Source organism: Anoplopoma fimbria, chromosome 24 (assembly GCF_027596085.1).
Source record: "Anoplopoma fimbria isolate UVic2021 breed Golden Eagle Sablefish chromosome 24, Afim_UVic_2022, whole genome shotgun sequence".
NCBI lineage: Eukaryota > Metazoa > Chordata > Actinopteri > Perciformes > Anoplopomatidae > Anoplopoma > Anoplopoma fimbria.
The window spans coordinates 773294-790745 of NC_072472.1; the positions used below are offsets into that span (position 1 = coordinate 773294).

The following is a 17452-nucleotide window of genomic DNA, read 5'->3' on the forward strand; positions in this document are numbered from 1 at the left end:
ATGGTGTCTGATTTTAAAAATCTTGGAATCACCCTTCATGGTAAAAAAGTGGTCTGTAGTATCAAATTCAACCTGGCTAACTTTAGGCATATAAGACCAAACCTAACAACAGAGGCACCCAAACTCTTTATACATATTCTCCCACATAACATACTGTTTAACAAGCTGGTCACAAGCAAGAATAACAACTCTGAAAACAGTAGAGTCCCTTTACAGACACTGGAAACACTTAACAGAAAGGCCAAAAAACCACCATATAGTTCAAAAGCAAATATTTTTAATTTGTATGGTTTTAGACATTTTGCAGATGCTGGCCTCGTCTTTAAGGTTCTTCATGGGGTGCACCTCCCTCACTAAATCAGTTCATGAGGGAGGATAGTGGCAGGGTAACACGATCAATCACCAGAGGGGGATGTGTTGTACTATACAGACGTAGCAAGTTTGGTCAAAAATTCAGATTATTTCTACTGGCAATTATTTAGGGTAACTGGGGAGGTTGGCGGGTAAGTCCTGGTCTTGGAGTGGTTAGGACTAGACAAAAAAAACACTTCACAGAACATTTTAGGGAAATGAGGTGCTTTAGATTAAATGTTAGGAAACAAAATATGTTCTGTGTCATGGATTACTTTTTCAATATTAAACAAATATCACCATTCACTGGTTTAACTTTGAATTATAACACCCCAACTTCATGTCTGTAAATAACACTGATGCATCTCTTACATCACCCCTCCAGACTCATACCTGCCTTTATCGACCAATCAGAGATCAAGCTTGGCTAACGGCACCTGGGGGCCCAATGGCGTCACTTTCTTCATCATTCAGGGCCTCCCCAGCCTTGGACAAGAAAAGATGATCCTTTTTGTCATCCTGCTTCTGGGTTACATCATCATCCTGGGAGGAAACAGCATGATCATCTTTGTGGTACAAAACAAAGCCATATATCTAGTTATGACAATTTAATGGTTATTACCTCATTCTTACAAAGATGGAATTATTAGTAATCGCTGCTAATGTTTTTTCTCATGCAGGCGTTAACTGATTCAAAGCTCAACTCGCCCATGTTTTTTTTCCTCTACAACCTCTCCTTTGTGGACATCATGTACACCACCACCACCATCCCCAAAATGCTGTCTGGCCTCCTGGCAGAAATGAACACCATATCTGTCCATGGCTGCTTCCTCCAGATGCAGTTTGTCATTCAGCTAGGTATTACCAGTCGGGCCATCCTGACTGTCATGGCGTACGACCGCTACGTGGCCATTTGCAACCCTCTGCGCTACGCTGCTATCATGACCCGATCCCACCGGCTGGTCCTCATCGCAGGAGCCTGGAGCTTTGGTGCCTTCTGCACGCTGCCAGCCACCTCCATGTCCTTCCAGCGGTCGTACTGCGGCTCTAATTTAGTGAAACATGGCTGGTGCGACCCATCATCTGTAAGGCGGCTGGTGTGTGGTGACGTTAGAGTGGATAACATTGTTTCCCTTTCCTGTGCCGTGGTGGCGCTTCTGACCACAGGAGTCCTCATTCTCACCTCATATATCCTGATTGGTGTTTCGGTATCGAAGATGGGTGCAGCTCAGAGGCTGAAGGCCTTCGGGACGTGTGCTGCCCACCTGATTGTGGTGTCCATCTCTTACAGCTCGGCATCGTGCGTATACATCTCCTACCGGGTGGGAAACTTTCCACCAGAGGTACCAGATGAATCATCCTGCATATCCTGAATATTAGCTTTGCCTTTGTCTTAGCACATGTCTCATATATGTCCACCAAACATGACAGTTAAGATCATGTGTTTAGAGCCAGTATTTTAAACAAGACTGGCAAATGTTAATTTGTCATATTGTGTGCAGCAGATCAACATAAATTCAACTTACTGTTTGTTTTGAAAGCTTTCAACAAGCTTTTTTAAATTAATTATTTAACTTTTAATTTTCAAGGATGGTCCCATTATAATTTAAAATCTCTTAAAACAGCAAAATGTTTAACATATACAAACAGAAATATCTTACTTAAAAAACAAAACAGAAAAATGTATAAACAACATGAAAATTCACATATAAGAGACAAGAAAGAAAAAAACAGCAAAATTGCATCAACCACTGTATACGCATTCCTCCCAATTATCAGAAACAATCTGATACAAATCATCAGCTGTCTTCTTGGACTTTGAGGCACACATCAGTTTAGTTTTGTCAACAAGTTTTAATTAACAGAGATTCCTCTGAACAACATGAATAGCATGTTGTAGTCCTTGAATCTAAATTATATATAATGGTGTCGTCTGCAAAAAAATGACATATTTTACTATCACTTTGCAACACAGATTACTTATCTGAATTCTAAATAAAAAAGGACCAATATGGACCCTTGTGGGACACCCTTTTTTTATTAAATTAAATATTCTATATGAGAAAGTTAGAAAATAAGCTAAAAACAGAGTGTTGTCACTGTTAGCATGATGACCGAGCAATGTTGTCATCCTGAGAACCTGCAGATAGAAATGCCAAATACCTGGCGTGTTCAATAAATCAATATTTGGGTTTTTCTAGGTTCGTATCATTGTGTCAGTGCTGTACTCCGCTCTGACTCCTTTCCTGAACCCAATGATCTACAGTCTGAAGAACAAGGAGCTTCGAGAGTCAATCGGGAGGACTCTGAGCAGGTTCAGACCTTCTGCTGTGTTACCAACACAAGTCTTCAAAAAAGTGAAAACAGTTTCCTGACCAGGAGTGGAAACCAGCTTGATGTGCATTTGAGGCATAAGAAGGCTGTCATGCACAACAACTCATTCAGAAATAATGTGATATTTAAACCATTCTGCTGTTCATTGTGCCAATCATGTGATCTGTTTGATAAGCTGTCTTATTACTAACTAACTTATTCAGGTATATTTGCATTAAAGGGTCACATTTAACTAGTTAATATAGTTTTTATTACTAAGTTAATCAACAGTCTCTTTTTATATTAATACAAAATATGATATATAATTGTATTACATTAATTTTTGTTTTATTTCTTTAAATAGATGTGTGAATATGTCTCCAAATTCCCCTCATTTGTACGGTGTTAACAACATCAGAGGCTCCTGATGCCCAGTAACAGACAACTTTTAATCCAACAATAACTTAGTAGAGGAATAAAACTAAGTACACTGATTCATGGGCTGGACTTCAGTACAATTTTTAAGGTAGTTTCTTTACTTGGGTTTTTCCATTTATTACATTTTATACTTTTACTCAACCACAACAAATTTCCTTCACAGATATATCTATAGCTTACATTTCAATTTGAACATGTTATATCTGATAAACTTATAGAATATGATGCATATTGGAAGTTAAACCATTGGCTAGCAACAATTTTTGGTTGTGTCCTCTTAGAAAAATCTGCGTAGAGTTGTATCTCCCTGTCCTGTTTCTGGGAGAAAACACGTTTCCCTTGAAGTATAATTGACAATGCTGTTTTGTATTTATGGTAACATACTTTTTTGGGACCAGGCTGAACATTGATTCATCACATTCTAATAAATGAGAGACATTTCACTGTGCAATGAGTATGAGTACTTCTTTCATCACTACAAGTTGTTTAGTATAAAACAGATCCAGTTAAAACTGTTAACAGGGAGGTTACCAGGATGTTATTTCTAGAAACAGTTGAGTTTTTTCCAATAAGTGAAAATAAATCACAAAATCATCAAAATATTCCTTTATTGTGTTAAGTCGGCTCCGGAAGTCTTGGATATTTCAAATCCGGCACAATTGAAATTAAATCTTTATTTGCACCAGAGGTATATTAAAAAAATGTGTTTGATGATAATAAAAGTAATAATAATAATAATAATTATGATAATAATAATTAGATCATATGCGGTCCAGTGAAATTGAGTATACCAGCTACTTGTATCCACCATCACATTCTTCCAGCTCAGGTCCCCCTTCACCACAACTGTCCGGTTCAATAATCACATCACTGCTGATGCCGTACTGAACCAACTGTCCATGTCTAATACCATTTTCCCGCCAGCGCAGACTGAAAGTCACAGTCTGAAGGAGCCAACAGAGCCACATCGTCTGCAAAGAATAATTCTGAGATCCCCAAAAAAGAATCATTGACAAGGGACAAACCTGGTGGAGGTCAACAACCACAGGAAACCTGGTTGGGCCAAGAATATGGACACAGCTCTCACTTTTTTATATAGGGACCACTTGAAGCAACGACCACAATACCCTGATTTCTGCAAGTCCACAAAATACATGTAGACTGGATGGCCAAACTCCCATGACCCCCTCAGCAACCACAATGGAATCTCCATTGCTCCTTTTGGATTTGAGTTCCCTCAGTTGGTCAAATAATTTAATTTGTTGTCTTTTATTTTTGAACGTATTAATGCATTTATTTTACTACTGACCTGCAAATTACTTTAGAAACTTTGATTAATCTCAAAGTTGTGACTCAGACTAACTTGTACTGTCCAACTTGTCTCAAAGAATCAACAACAGGAAAGACTACTACCACACACACACACACACACACACACACACACACACACACACACACACACACACACACACACACACACACACACACACACACACACACACACACACACACACACAGGAGCAGTTAAAGTAAAGTAAGCAATTTAATAATGAATATCTAATTAGTAGGTTAAGCATTTGAAGCAGACAGGTGTAACCATGGTAACAAGCACAATTATGTTTCTTATGTTTTCTTTTCAGACGCTTGTTGTAACCTCTGAGGTTACTTAAAATAGGTCCCTTTGGTATTCTTTTGCTATCCTGTGTATAATCTATGTTTTTAATGAAAGTGATCTGACGTCACTTTGTGTAATTAAAGTTGTTTGTTCTCACCATAATCTCCATTATATTCAGAAAAAAGGTCAGTTACCCTTGAAAAGGCAAAATGTGGAGGTGGATGAAGTTTTTGTATCTGACAAAACCTGACTGAGCAGCACAAAGTCTGATTCACACAATCAGGTAAGATGATGATGTCTTATTTATGGACCATGTCCAGGTTTTGGGACATTTAAAAAGGAAAATCTGAAGAAGTGGTGTTATGTTGTATGAGTGTAGAGCTTTTTTTAAGAGTTATCTTATTTGACTGTAATTTGTGATGTCAAACTTACCTTGTGTTTAGTTGAAGTTTCATACAGAGCTTTTCCTTTTTGCATTGAAATTATTCTGCACTTGTCTGTTGACAGCAAATTTGTCCACATCCAACCATCTATTCATCTGTCTGCTGATGAGAGATGGAGCTTTTGCTGTCTGATATGTCACCTGAAAGCCTCAGAGGTCTGTGAGTTACTGTTTTCATGAAGTCCAGTGCAAACAAACTTCAGTTTCATATATCATGAATTAATCAGAAATATTTTTTTCAATTGAAAGTAAAACAGAAATGTTATTAAATGTAAATTAATGTGTAAAAATGGTGAAACAGTTACAAATTCATGACAAAGTTATTTAGAGTCTAAGTTTGTTTTCCCTTGAAAACAAATCTTTTTTAGTGCTTCAGTGTAATTTTATGTCAATGACTGAAGAAAATATCACATTATTTTAGCTGCTGTGTTAATCCTGCTTTTTTCTCAGTGCTGAATTGTTTTTAATTCATTTGCATTAAGGCTTGATATTAACTGCTCTAATTGCACATTATCGTAGCTGTAAAGTGCATTTATGTCTCATGTAATGTTTGTATATCTGATATTGCTAATAAGTGGATCAGCAGGTCAGAGCTTCTTCTTCCCATCTGATTTAAATCTGGCTGCTGAAGCATCTATTTAGTTTTATATTTGAGAGTGTTTGCAGTAAACAAAGATGTCAACATATGAGAGTATTGTTTTAAGACAGTGTGAACCTATCCTTTAAAGATGATTTTTTGTTTAAGCTGTTTTCATATTTAGATTACTTTGATTTTATGTCTATTTTTATGGATAATTCAGAAAGGCAAAGCTTTTGCAGCTTAGCTCTGCTGATATGAAGTTAACTTCATACCTGCACTGGTGGAAAAGGGTATTTAGATTTTTTACTTAAGTAAATTAACATTGTAAGAAAACCCTCTTAAGTCAAAGTCCTGAAGTAAAAAGGTTACATAAATAAAAGTATCAAAGGATTTGCATCAAAAAGTACCGAAAGTATCAAAAGTAAAAGTACTCATTAGGCAGCAGAACGATCCTTTCATTGTAATGCTAATGTTTCATAAACTATATCATCAAATTATTATTACTATAACTAACTATATTGATTGCTTTTAACTTTGTAGCTAGTCGAGGTGGAGTTAAAATAACTAATATAACCTACTTTATACAAGTTCATTATTGGTAGTTGGTCCTTAATATATCAATTTAGAAACTCATGATAGGTTTTCTGTGTTAAATTTGAAATAATAACTGAAGCTGTCAGATAAAGGTTGTGGAATTAAAAGTAGCAAAGTGTACGTATTGGCAATACTCAGTCAATATACTTTAACTACAACATTGGTGTTCCTCAGGGATCAATAATGGGCCCTATTTTTGTTTTGCTTGTACATTAATGACATACGCTAAGTATGCCCATCTGTCAACATTCAAATGTATGCTGATGACACTGTTCTTTATGTTCATGCTAAAAACAAACAACAAGCTGAGCAACTCATGTTTACACCTGAATATTAACGAAACTGTCTGTATGTTCTATACAAGGAAACCCCAAGAGACTGACTAACCTGATGTTTTTGTTAAAGGAGAAAAAATCAAAATGGTGTCTGATTTTAAAAATCTTGGAATCACCCTTCATGGTAAAAAAGTGGTCTGTAGTATCAAATTCAACCTGGCTAACTTTAGGCATATAAGACCAAACCTAACAACAGAGGCACCCAAACTCTTTATACATATTCTCCCACATAACATACTGTTTAACAAGCTGGTCACAAGCAAGAATAACAACTCTGAAAACAGTAGAGTCCCTTTACAGACACTGGAAACACTTAACAGAAAGGCCAAAAAACCACCATATAGTTCAAAAGCAAATATTTTTAATTTGTATGGTTTTAGACATTTTGCAGATGCTGGCCTCGTCTTTAAGGTTCTTCATGGGGTGCACCTCCCTCACTAAATCAGTTCATGAGGGAGGATAGTGGCAGGGTAACACGATCAATCACCAGAGGGGGATGTGTTGTACTATACAGACATAGCAAGTTTGGTCAAAAATTCAGATTATTTCTACTGGCAATTATTTAGGGTAACTGGGGAGGTTGGCGGGTAAGTCCTGGTCTTGGAGTGGTTAGGACTAGACAAAAAAATCACTTCACAGAACATTTTAGGGAAATGAGGTGCTTTAGATTAAATGTTAGGAAACAAAATATGTTCTGTGTCATGGATTACTTTTTCAATATTAAACAAATATCACCATTCACTGGTTTAACTTTGAATTATAACACCCCAACTTCATGTCTGTAAATAACACTGATGCATCTCTTACATCACCCCTCCAGACTCATACCTGCCTTTATCGACCAATCAGAGATCAAGCTTGGCTAACGGCACCTGGGGGCCCGATGGCATCACTTTCTTCATCATTCAGGGCCTCCCCAGCCTTGGACAAGAAAAGATGATCCTTTTTGTCATCCTGCTTCTGGGTTACATCATCATCCTGGGAGGAAACAGCATGATCATCTTTGTGGTACAAAACAAAGCCATCTATCTAGTTATGACAATTTAATGATTATTACCTCATTCTTACAAAGATGGAGTGATTAGTAATCGCTGCTCATGTTTTTTCTCATGCAGGCGTTAACTGATTCAAAGCTCAACTCGCCCATGTTTTTTTTCCTCTACAACCTCTCCTTTGTGGACATCATGTACACCACCACCACCATCCCCAACATGCTGTCTGGCCTCTTGACAGGCATGAAAGTAATTTCTGTCCCGGGCTGCTTCTTCCAGATGCATTTTTTCATTCAGCTGGCTGTTACTGGTCGGGCCATCCTGACTGTCATGGCGTACGACCGCTACGTGGCCATTTGCAACCCTCTGCGCTACGCTGCTATCATGACCCGATCCCACCGGCTGCTCCTCATCGCAGGAGCCTGGAGCTTTGGTGCCTTCTGCACGCTGCCAGCCACCTCCTTGTCCCTGCAGCGGTCGTACTGCGGCTCTAATTTAGTGAAACATGGCTGGTGCGACCCATCATCTTTAAGGCGGCTGGTGTGTGGTGACGTTAGAGTGGATAACGTTGTTTCCCTTTCCTTTGCCGTGGTGGCGCTTCTGACCACAGGAGTCCTCATTCTCACCTCATATATCCTGATTGGTGTTTCGGTATCGAAGATGGGTGCAGCTCAGAGGCTGAAGGCCTTCGGGACGTGTGCTGCCCACCTGATTGTGGTGTCCATCTCTTACAGCTCGGCATCGTGCGTATACATCTCCTACCGGGTGGGAAACTTTCCACCAGAGGTACCAGATGAATCATCCTGCATATCCTGAATATTAGCTTTGCCTTTGTCTTAGCACATGTCTCATATATGTCCACCAAACATGACAGTTAAGATCATGTGTTTAGAGCCAGTATTTTAAACAAGACTGGCAAATGTTAATTTCTCATATTGTGTGCAGCAGATCAACATAAATTCAACTTACTGTTTGTTTTCAAAGCTTTCAACAAGCTTTTTTAAATTAATTATTTAACTTTTAATTTTCAAGGATGGTCCCATTATAATTTAAAATCTCTTAAAACAGCAAAATGTTTAACATATACAAACACAAATAACATACATAAAAAACAAAACAGTAAAATGTATTTACAACATGAAAATTCACATATAAGAGACAAGAAAGAAAAAAACAGCAAAATTGCATCAACCACTGTATACGCATTCCTCCCAATTATCAGAAACAATCTGATACAAATCATCAGCTGTCTTCTTGGACTTTGAGACACACATCAGTTTAGTTTTGTCAACAAGTTTTAATTTACAGAGATTCCTCTGAACAACATGAATAGCATGTTGTAGTCCTTGAATCTAAATTATGTATAATGGTGTCGTCTGCATAAAAATTACATATTTTACTATCACTTTGCAACACATTACTTATCTGAATTCTAAATAAAAAAGTACCTAATATGGACCCTTGTGGGACACCCTTTTTATATTTAATTAAATATTCGATATGAGAAATTTAGAAAATAAGCTAAAAACAGAGTGTTGTCATTGTTAGCATGATGACCGAGCAATGTTGTCATCCTGAGAACCTGCAGATAGAAATGCCAAATACCTGGCGTGTTCAATAAATCAATATTTGGTTTTTTCTAGGTTCGTATCATTGTGTCAGTGCTTTACTCCGCTCTGACTCCTTTCCTGAACCCAATGATCTACAGTCTGAAGAACAAGGAGCTTCGAGAGTCAATCGGGAGGACTCTGAGCAGGTTCAGACCTTCTGCTGTGTTACCAACACAAGTCTTCAAAAAAGTGAAAACAGTTTCCTGACCAGGAGTGGAAACCAGCTTGATGTGCATTTGAGGCATAAGAAGGCTGTCATGCACAACAACTCATTCAGAAATAATGTGATATTTAAACCATTCTGCTGTTCATTGTGCCAATCATGTGATCTGTTTGATAAGCTGTCTTATTACTAACTAACTTATTCAGGTATATTTGCATTAAAGGGTCACATTTAACTAGTTAATATCATTTTTATTACTAAGTTAATCAACAGTCTCTTTTTATATTAATACAAAATATGATATATAATTGTATTACATTAATTTTTGTTTTATTTCTTTAAATAGATGTGTGAATATGTCTCCAAATTCCCCTCATTTGTACGGTGTTAACAACATCAGAGGCTCCTGATGCCCAGTAACAGACAACTTTTAATCCAACAATAACTTAGTAGAGGAATAAAACTAAGTACACTGATTCATGGGCTGGACTTCAGTACAATTTTTAAGGTAGTTTCTTTCCTTGGGTTTTTCCATTTATTACATTTTATACTTTTACTCAACCACAACAAATTTCCTTCACAGATATATCTATAGCTTACATTTCAATTTGAACATGTTATATCTGATAAACTTATAGAATATGATGCATATTGGAAGTTAAACCATTGGCTAGCAACAATTTTTGGTTGTGTCCTCTTAGAAAAATCTGCGTAGAGTTGTATCTCCCTGTCATGTTTCTGGGAGAAAACACGTTTCCCTTGAAGTATAATTGACAATGCTGTTTTGTATTTATGGTAACATACTTTTTTGGGACCAGGCTGAACATTGATTCATCACATTCTAATAAATGAGAGACATTTCACTGTGCAATGAGTATGAGTACTTCTTTCATCACTACAACTTGTTTAGTATAAAACAGATCCAGTTAAAACTGTTAACAGGGAGGTTACCAGGATGTTGTTTCTAGAAACAGTTGAGTTTTTTCCAATAAGTGAAAATAAATCACAAAATCATCAAAATATTCCTTTATTGTGTTAAGTCGGCTCCAGAAGTCTTGGATATTTCAAATCCAGCACAATTGAAATTAAATCTTTATTTGCACCAGAGGTATATTAAAAAATGTGTTTGATGATAATAAAAGTAATAATAATAATAATAATAATAATTATGATAATAATTACATTACATTACATTACAGTCATTTAGCAGACGCTTTTATCCAAAGCGACTTACAGGAAGTGTATTCAACATAGGTATTCAAGAGAACTACTAGTCACCAGAAGTCATCAGTGCATCTCCTTTCTTAAACAAGCATCTAAAAGCATAAACCAGAGCAAAAGTATAGTGCAGAGGCAGATTACTACGAAAACAATAATTGCAACAGACTAATCCGAATATAGTAAGTGCTACAAACTACTGCGAATAGGATAAGTGCAGTAAACAAATACAAATTCAATAAGTGCAGCGAACTGATACGAATACAGTAAGTGCAGCAACTAATACGAGTGCCATAAGTGCTATGAGGAAGGCTCCGGGTAGTACTTCCTGAAGAGGTGAGTTTTCAGCCTGCGCCTAAAGATGGGCAGCGACTCTGCTGTCCTGACGTCAGTGGGGAGTTCATTCCTCCACTGAGGGGCCAGGACAGAAAAAAGCTGTGACCGGGTGGATCGGCCGCAGGGACCTCTGAGCGACGGGGCAACCAGTCACCCCGAGGCAGCAGAGCGAAGTGGTCGGGCAGGGGTGTAGGGCTTGACCAAGGCCTGGAGATAGGAAGGAGCTGTTCCTCTCACTGCCCTGTAGGCAGGCACCAGAGTCTTAAACTGGATGCGAGCTCTTACAGGGAGCCAGTGTAGGGAACGGAGAAGGGAAGTTGTGTGAGAGAACTTGGGGCGATTGAACACCAGACGTGCTGCAGCTTTCTGGACAAGCTCCAGAGGTCTGATGGCCGACGCCGGGGCTCCAGCAAGTAGTGAGTTGCAGTAGTCCAGGCGGGAGATGACCAGAGCCTGGATGAGCACCTGCGCCGTCTCCTCAGTGAGGAATAATAATTAGATCATATGCGGTCCAGTGAAATTGAGTATACCAGCAGCTACTTGTATCCACCATCACATTCTTCCAGCTCAGGTCCCCCTTCACCACAACTGTCCGGTTCAATAATCACATCACTGCTGATGCCGTACTGAACCAACTGTCCATGTCTAATACCATTTTCCCGCCAGCGCAGACTGAAAGTCACAGTCTGAAAGTCACAGTCTGAAGGAGCCAACAGAGCCACATCGTCTGCAAAGAATAATTCTGAGATCCCCAAAAAAGAATCATTGACAAGGGACAAACCTGGTGGAGGTCAACAACCACAGGAAACCTGGTTGGGCCAAGAATATGGACACAGCTCTCACTTTTTTATATAGGGACCACTTGAAGCAACGACCACAATACCCTGATTTCTGCAAGTCCACAAAATACATGTAGACTGGATGGCCAAACTCCCATGACCCCCTCAGCAACCACAATGGAATCTCCATTGCTCCTTTTGGATTTGAGTTCCCTCAGTTGGTCAAATAATTTAATTTGTTGTCTTTTATTTTTGAACGTATTAATGCATTTATTTTACTACTGACCTGCAAATTACTTTAGAAACTTTGATTAATCTCAAAGTTGTGACTCAGACTAACTTGTACTGTCCAACTTGTCTCAAAGAATCAACAACAGGAAAGACTACTACCACACACACACACACACACACACACACACACACACACACACACACACACACACACACACACACACACACACACACACACACACACACACACACACACACAGGAGCAATTAAAGTAAAGTAAGCGATTTAATAATGAATATCTAATTAGTAGGTTAAGCATTTGAAGCAGACAGGTGTAACCATGGTAACAAGCACAATTATGTTTCTTATGTTTTCTTTTCAGACGCTTGTTGTAACCTCTGAGGTTACTTAAAATAGGTCCCTTTGGTATTCTTTTGCTATCCTGTGTATAATCTATGTTTTTAATGAAAGTGATCTGACGTCACTTTGTGTAATTAAAGTTGTTTGTTCTCACCATAATCTCCATTATATTCAGAAAAAAGGTCAGTTACCCTTGAAAAGGCAAAATGTGGAGGTGGATGAAGTTTTTGTATCTGACAAAACCTGACTGAGCAGCACAAAGTCTGATTCACACAATCAGGTAAGATGATGATGTCTTATTTATGGACCATGTCCAGGTTTTGGGACATTTAAAAAGGAAAATCTGAAGAAGTGGTGTTATGTTGTATGAGTGTAGAGCTTTTTTTAAGAGTTATCTTATTTGACTGTAATTTGTGATGTCAAACTTACCTTGTGTTTAGTTGAAGTTTCATACAGAGCTTTTCCTTTTTGCATTGAAATTATTCTGCACTTGTCTGTTGACAGCAAATTTGTCCACATCCAACCATCTATTCATCTGTCTGCTGATGAGAGATGGAGCTTTTGCTGTCTGATATGTCACCTGAAAGCCTCAGAGGTCTGTGAGTTACTGTTTTCATGAAGTCCAGTGCAAACAAACTTCAGTTTCATATATCATGAATTAATCAGAAATATTTTTTTCAATTGAAAGTAAAACAGAAATGTTATTAAATGTAAATTAATGTGTAAAAATGGTGAAACAGTTACAAATTCATGACAAAGTTATTTAGAGTCTAAGTTTGTTTTCCCTTGAAAACAAATCTTTTTTAGTGCTTCAGTGTAATTTTATGTCAATGACTGAAGAAAATATCACATTATTTTAGCTGCTGTGTTAATCCTGCTTTTTTCTCAGTGCTGAATTGTTTTTAATTCATTTGCATTAAGGCTTGATATTAACTGCTCTAATTGCACATTATCGTAGCTGTAAAGTGCATTTATGTCTCATGTAATGTTTGTATATCTGATATTGCTAATAAGTGGATCAGCAGGTCAGAGCTTCTTCTTCCCATCTGATTTAAATCTGGCTGCTGAAGCATCTATTTAGTTTTATATTTGAGAGTGTTTGCAGTAAACAAAGATGTCAACATATGAGAGTATTGTTTTAAGACAGTGTGAACCTATCCTTTAAAGATGATTTTTTGTTTAAGCTGTTTTCATATTTAGATTACTTTGATTTTATGTCTATTTTTATGGATAATTCAGAAAGGCAAAGCTTTTGCAGCTTAGCTCTGCTGATATGAAGTTAACTTCATACCTGCACTGGTGGAAAAGGGTATTTAGATTTTTTACTTAAGTAAATTAACATTGTAAGAAAACCCTCTTAAGTCAAAGTCCTGAAGTAAAAAGGTTACATAAATAAAAGTATCAAAGGATTTGCATCAAAAAGTACCGAAAGTATCAAAAGTAAAAGTACTCATTAGGCAGCAGAACGATCCCTTTCATTGTAATGCTAATGTTTCATAAACTATATCATCAAATTATTATTACTATAACTAACTATATTGATTGCTTTTAACGTTGTAGCTAGTCGAGGTGGAGTTAAAATAACTGATATAACCTACTTTATACAAGTTCATTATTGGTAGTTAGCCCTTAATATATACATTTTGAAACTCATCATAGGTTTTCTGTGTTAAATTTAAGTAATTAATTGAAGCTGTCAGATAAAGGTAGTGGAATTAAAAGTAAATTTTTTCCGTGTGAAATGCCCAGTAGAAATATGAAGTACATCCATACAATCACTTTCTGCTGCTTTAACTCAAAAAATACCCTCTTTAATCTTTCCACTGATGCCATTAGATGGATAAAAAAAAAAAAAAAAAAAAAGCAAAGTAGTGGCAATACTCATAAATGTACCTTAAATGGAACATTGGTGTTCCTCAGGGATCAATAATGGGCCCTATTTTTGTTTTGCTTGTACATTAATGACATACGCTAAGTATGCCCTTCTGTCAACTTTAAATGTATGCTGATGACACTGTTCTTTATGTTCATGCTAAAAACAAACAACAAGCTGAGCAACTCATGTTTACACCTGAATATTAACGAAACTGTCTGTATGTTCTATACAAGGAAACCCCAAGAGACTGACTAACCTGATGTTTTTGTTAAAGGAGAAAAAATCAAAATGGTGTCTGATTTTAAAAATCTTGGAATCACCCTTCATGGTAAAAAAGTGGTCTGTAGTATCAAATTCAACCTGGCTAACTTTAGGCATATAAGACCAAACCTAACAACAGAGGCACCCAAACTCTTTATACATATTCTCCCACATAACATACTGTTTAACAAGCTGGTCACAAGCAAGAATAACAACTCTGAAAACAGTAGAGTCCCTTTACAGACACTGGAAACACTTAACAGAAAGGCCAAAAAACCACCATATAGTTCAAAAGCAAATATTTTTAATTTGTATGGTTTTAGACATTTTGCAGATGCTGGCCTCGTCTTTAAGGTTCTTCATGGGGTGCACCTCCCTCACTAAATCAGTTCATGAGGGAGGATAGTGGCAGGGTAACACGATCAATCACCAGAGGGGGATGTGTTGTACTATACAGACGTAGCAAGTTTGGTCAAAAATTCAGATTATTTCTACTGGCAATTATTTAGGGTAACTGGGGAGGTTGGCGGGTAAGTCCTGGTCTTGGAGTGGTTAGGACTAGACAAAAAAAACACTTCACAGAACATTTTAGGGAAATGAGGTGCTTTAGATTAAATGTTAGGAAACAAAATATGTTCTGTGTCATGGATTACTTTTTCAATATTAAACAAATATCACCATTCACTGGTTTAACTTTGAATTATAACACCCCAACTTCATGTCTGTAAATAACACTGATGCATCTCTTACATCACCCCTCCAGACTCATACCTGCCTTTATCGACCAATCAGAGATCAAGCTTGGCTAACAGCACCTGGGGGCCCGATGGCGTCACTTTCTTCATCATTCAGGGCCTCCCCAGCCTCGGACAAGAAAAGATGATCCTTTTTGTCATCCTGCTTCTGGGTTACATCATCATCCTGGGAGGAAACAGCATGATCATCTTTGTGGTACAAAACAAAGCCATCTATCTAGTTATGACAATTTAATGATTATTACCTCATTCTTACAAAGATGGAGTGATTAGTAATCGCTGCTCATGTTTTTTCTCATGCAGGCGTTAACTGATTCAAAGCTCAACTCGCCCATGTTTTTTTTCCTCTACAACCTCTCCTTTGTGGACATCATGTACACCACCACCACCATCCCCAACATGCTGTCTGGCCTCTTGACAGGCATGAAAGTAATTTCTGTCCCGGGCTGCTTCTTCCAGATGCATTTTTTCATTCAGCTGGCTGTTACTGGTCGGGCCATCCTGACTGTCATGGCGTACGACCGCTACGTGGCCATTTGCAACCCTCTGCGCTACGCTGCTATCATGACCCGGCCCGCCCGGCTGCTCCTCATCGCAGGAGCCTGGAGCTTTGGTGCCTTCTGCACGCTGCCAGCCACCTCCATGTCCTTCCAGCGGTCGTACTGCGGCTCTAATTTAGTGAAACATGGCTGGTGCGACCCATCATCTGTAAGGCGGCTGGTGTGTGGTGACGTTAGAGTGGATAACATTGTTTCCCTTTCCTGTGCCCTGGTGGCGCTCTTGACCACAGGAGTCCTCATTCTCACCTCATATATCCTGATTGGTGTTTCGGTATCGAAGATGGGTGCAGCTCAGAGGCTGAAGGCCTTCGGGACGTGTGCTGCCCACCTGATTGTGGTGTCCATCTCTTACAGCTCGGCATCGTGTGTATACATCTCCTACCGGGTGGGAAACTTTCCACCAGAGGTACCAGATGAATCATCCTGCATATCCTGAATATTAGCTTTGCCTTTGTCTTACTAGATGCCTCATATATGTCGACCAAACATGACAATTAAAATCATATGTTCAGCACTATTATTTTAAACAAGACTGGCAAGGAGTTCAAAGCAGCAGCTCAACATTAGGTAAAACTTACTTTATGTTTCCAAAGCTTTCAACCACATCCTGTAGCAATACCTCAGCAGATGAAGTTGCAGAGTTGTCATGGAGGTATTCATGTTCTTATCAGGTGACCTAAGATTGGAATTTCTGTTACATTAAACCACAGATAGTTTGCTGCATTGAAAGACTCACTGAACATGCAGACCAGACCCATCAAATCGATAGAAGATGTCAAATTTTTGAAAAAAAGTTGGAAATAACATCAAATTTCGCATAGCAGAGAAAAGTAACAAAATAAGAGCAAAACAGTTTTCAAATAGCCCCTTGCATGCAAATACAACATTTGACCAAAATCAATTGCTGATAAAAGTGTCGCTTAAATATTTTTAGGTAAGTAAAAACAGGGTTTTTTTCCATAACAAAAAATTAACCAACCTGCGTTCAATATAATGTTTAAGAGACATATTGTCTTTAAGGGGAAGAAAATGGGTATTTATACGTTGAGACTTCTTCAATCACCGTATTGTTTACAGTAGCAATCTGATACACGTCATCAGATATCTTCTTTGACTTTGGGAAGCAATCATTGTAGTGAAGTTACTAAATCAGTTTAGTTTTGTCAACATTTAGTAAACGTCTCAATTCACAGAGATTCTTCTGAACATTTAAAGCAGATTGCAGTTCCTCACTCACACTCTCTTTAGAGGAGGTAGAACTTTAAATAATGGTGTCGTCCATTGCATGCAAAAATGCTGAACTAAGATGGTATACATGGTAAACATTAGGCCTGCTTAACATCAGAGTGCTGTCCTTGTTAGCATGTAGACTGACCGACTTTGTCATCCTCAGGATGACAGTTCAATAAATCATTATTTATGTGTTTTTTTCTAGGTTCGTATCATTGTGTCAGTGCTTTACTCCGCTCTGACTCCTATCCTGAACCCAATGATCTACAGTCTGAGGAACAAGGAGCTACGAGAGTCCATCAGGAGGACTCTGAGTGGGTTCAGACCTGCTGCTGTGTTACCAACCAAAGACTTCAACACAATGAACACAGTATCCTGACTGGGAGAGAAAACCTGCTTGATATAAATAAAGA

General features: G+C 38.1%; 3 protein-coding genes across 3 annotated transcripts; all 3 read left to right on the forward strand.

Annotated features, from left to right (window-relative positions):
• On the forward strand, positions 1–2726 carry LOC129113801 (olfactory receptor 10A2-like). The gene is made up of 4 exons (XM_054626278.1): positions 1–40; positions 737–924; positions 1032–1694; positions 2553–2726. The coding sequence occupies exons 1-4, from the start codon at positions 1–3 to the stop codon at positions 2724–2726; spliced, it is 1065 nt and encodes a 354-aa protein (XP_054482253.1).
• Positions 2727–6752: 4026 nt separating this feature from the next.
• Positions 6753–9477, forward strand: LOC129113802 (olfactory receptor 10J4-like). Its single transcript, XM_054626280.1, has 4 exons — positions 6753–6792; positions 7489–7676; positions 7784–8446; positions 9304–9477. The coding sequence occupies exons 1-4, from the start codon at positions 6753–6755 to the stop codon at positions 9475–9477; spliced, it is 1065 nt and encodes a 354-aa protein (XP_054482255.1).
• Positions 9478–14521: 5044 nt separating this feature from the next.
• LOC129113803 (olfactory receptor 10J4-like) lies at positions 14522–17418 on the forward strand. Its single transcript, XM_054626281.1, has 4 exons — positions 14522–14561; positions 15258–15445; positions 15553–16215; positions 17245–17418. The coding sequence occupies exons 1-4, from the start codon at positions 14522–14524 to the stop codon at positions 17416–17418; spliced, it is 1065 nt and encodes a 354-aa protein (XP_054482256.1).
• Positions 17419–17452: the final 34 nt, after the last annotated feature.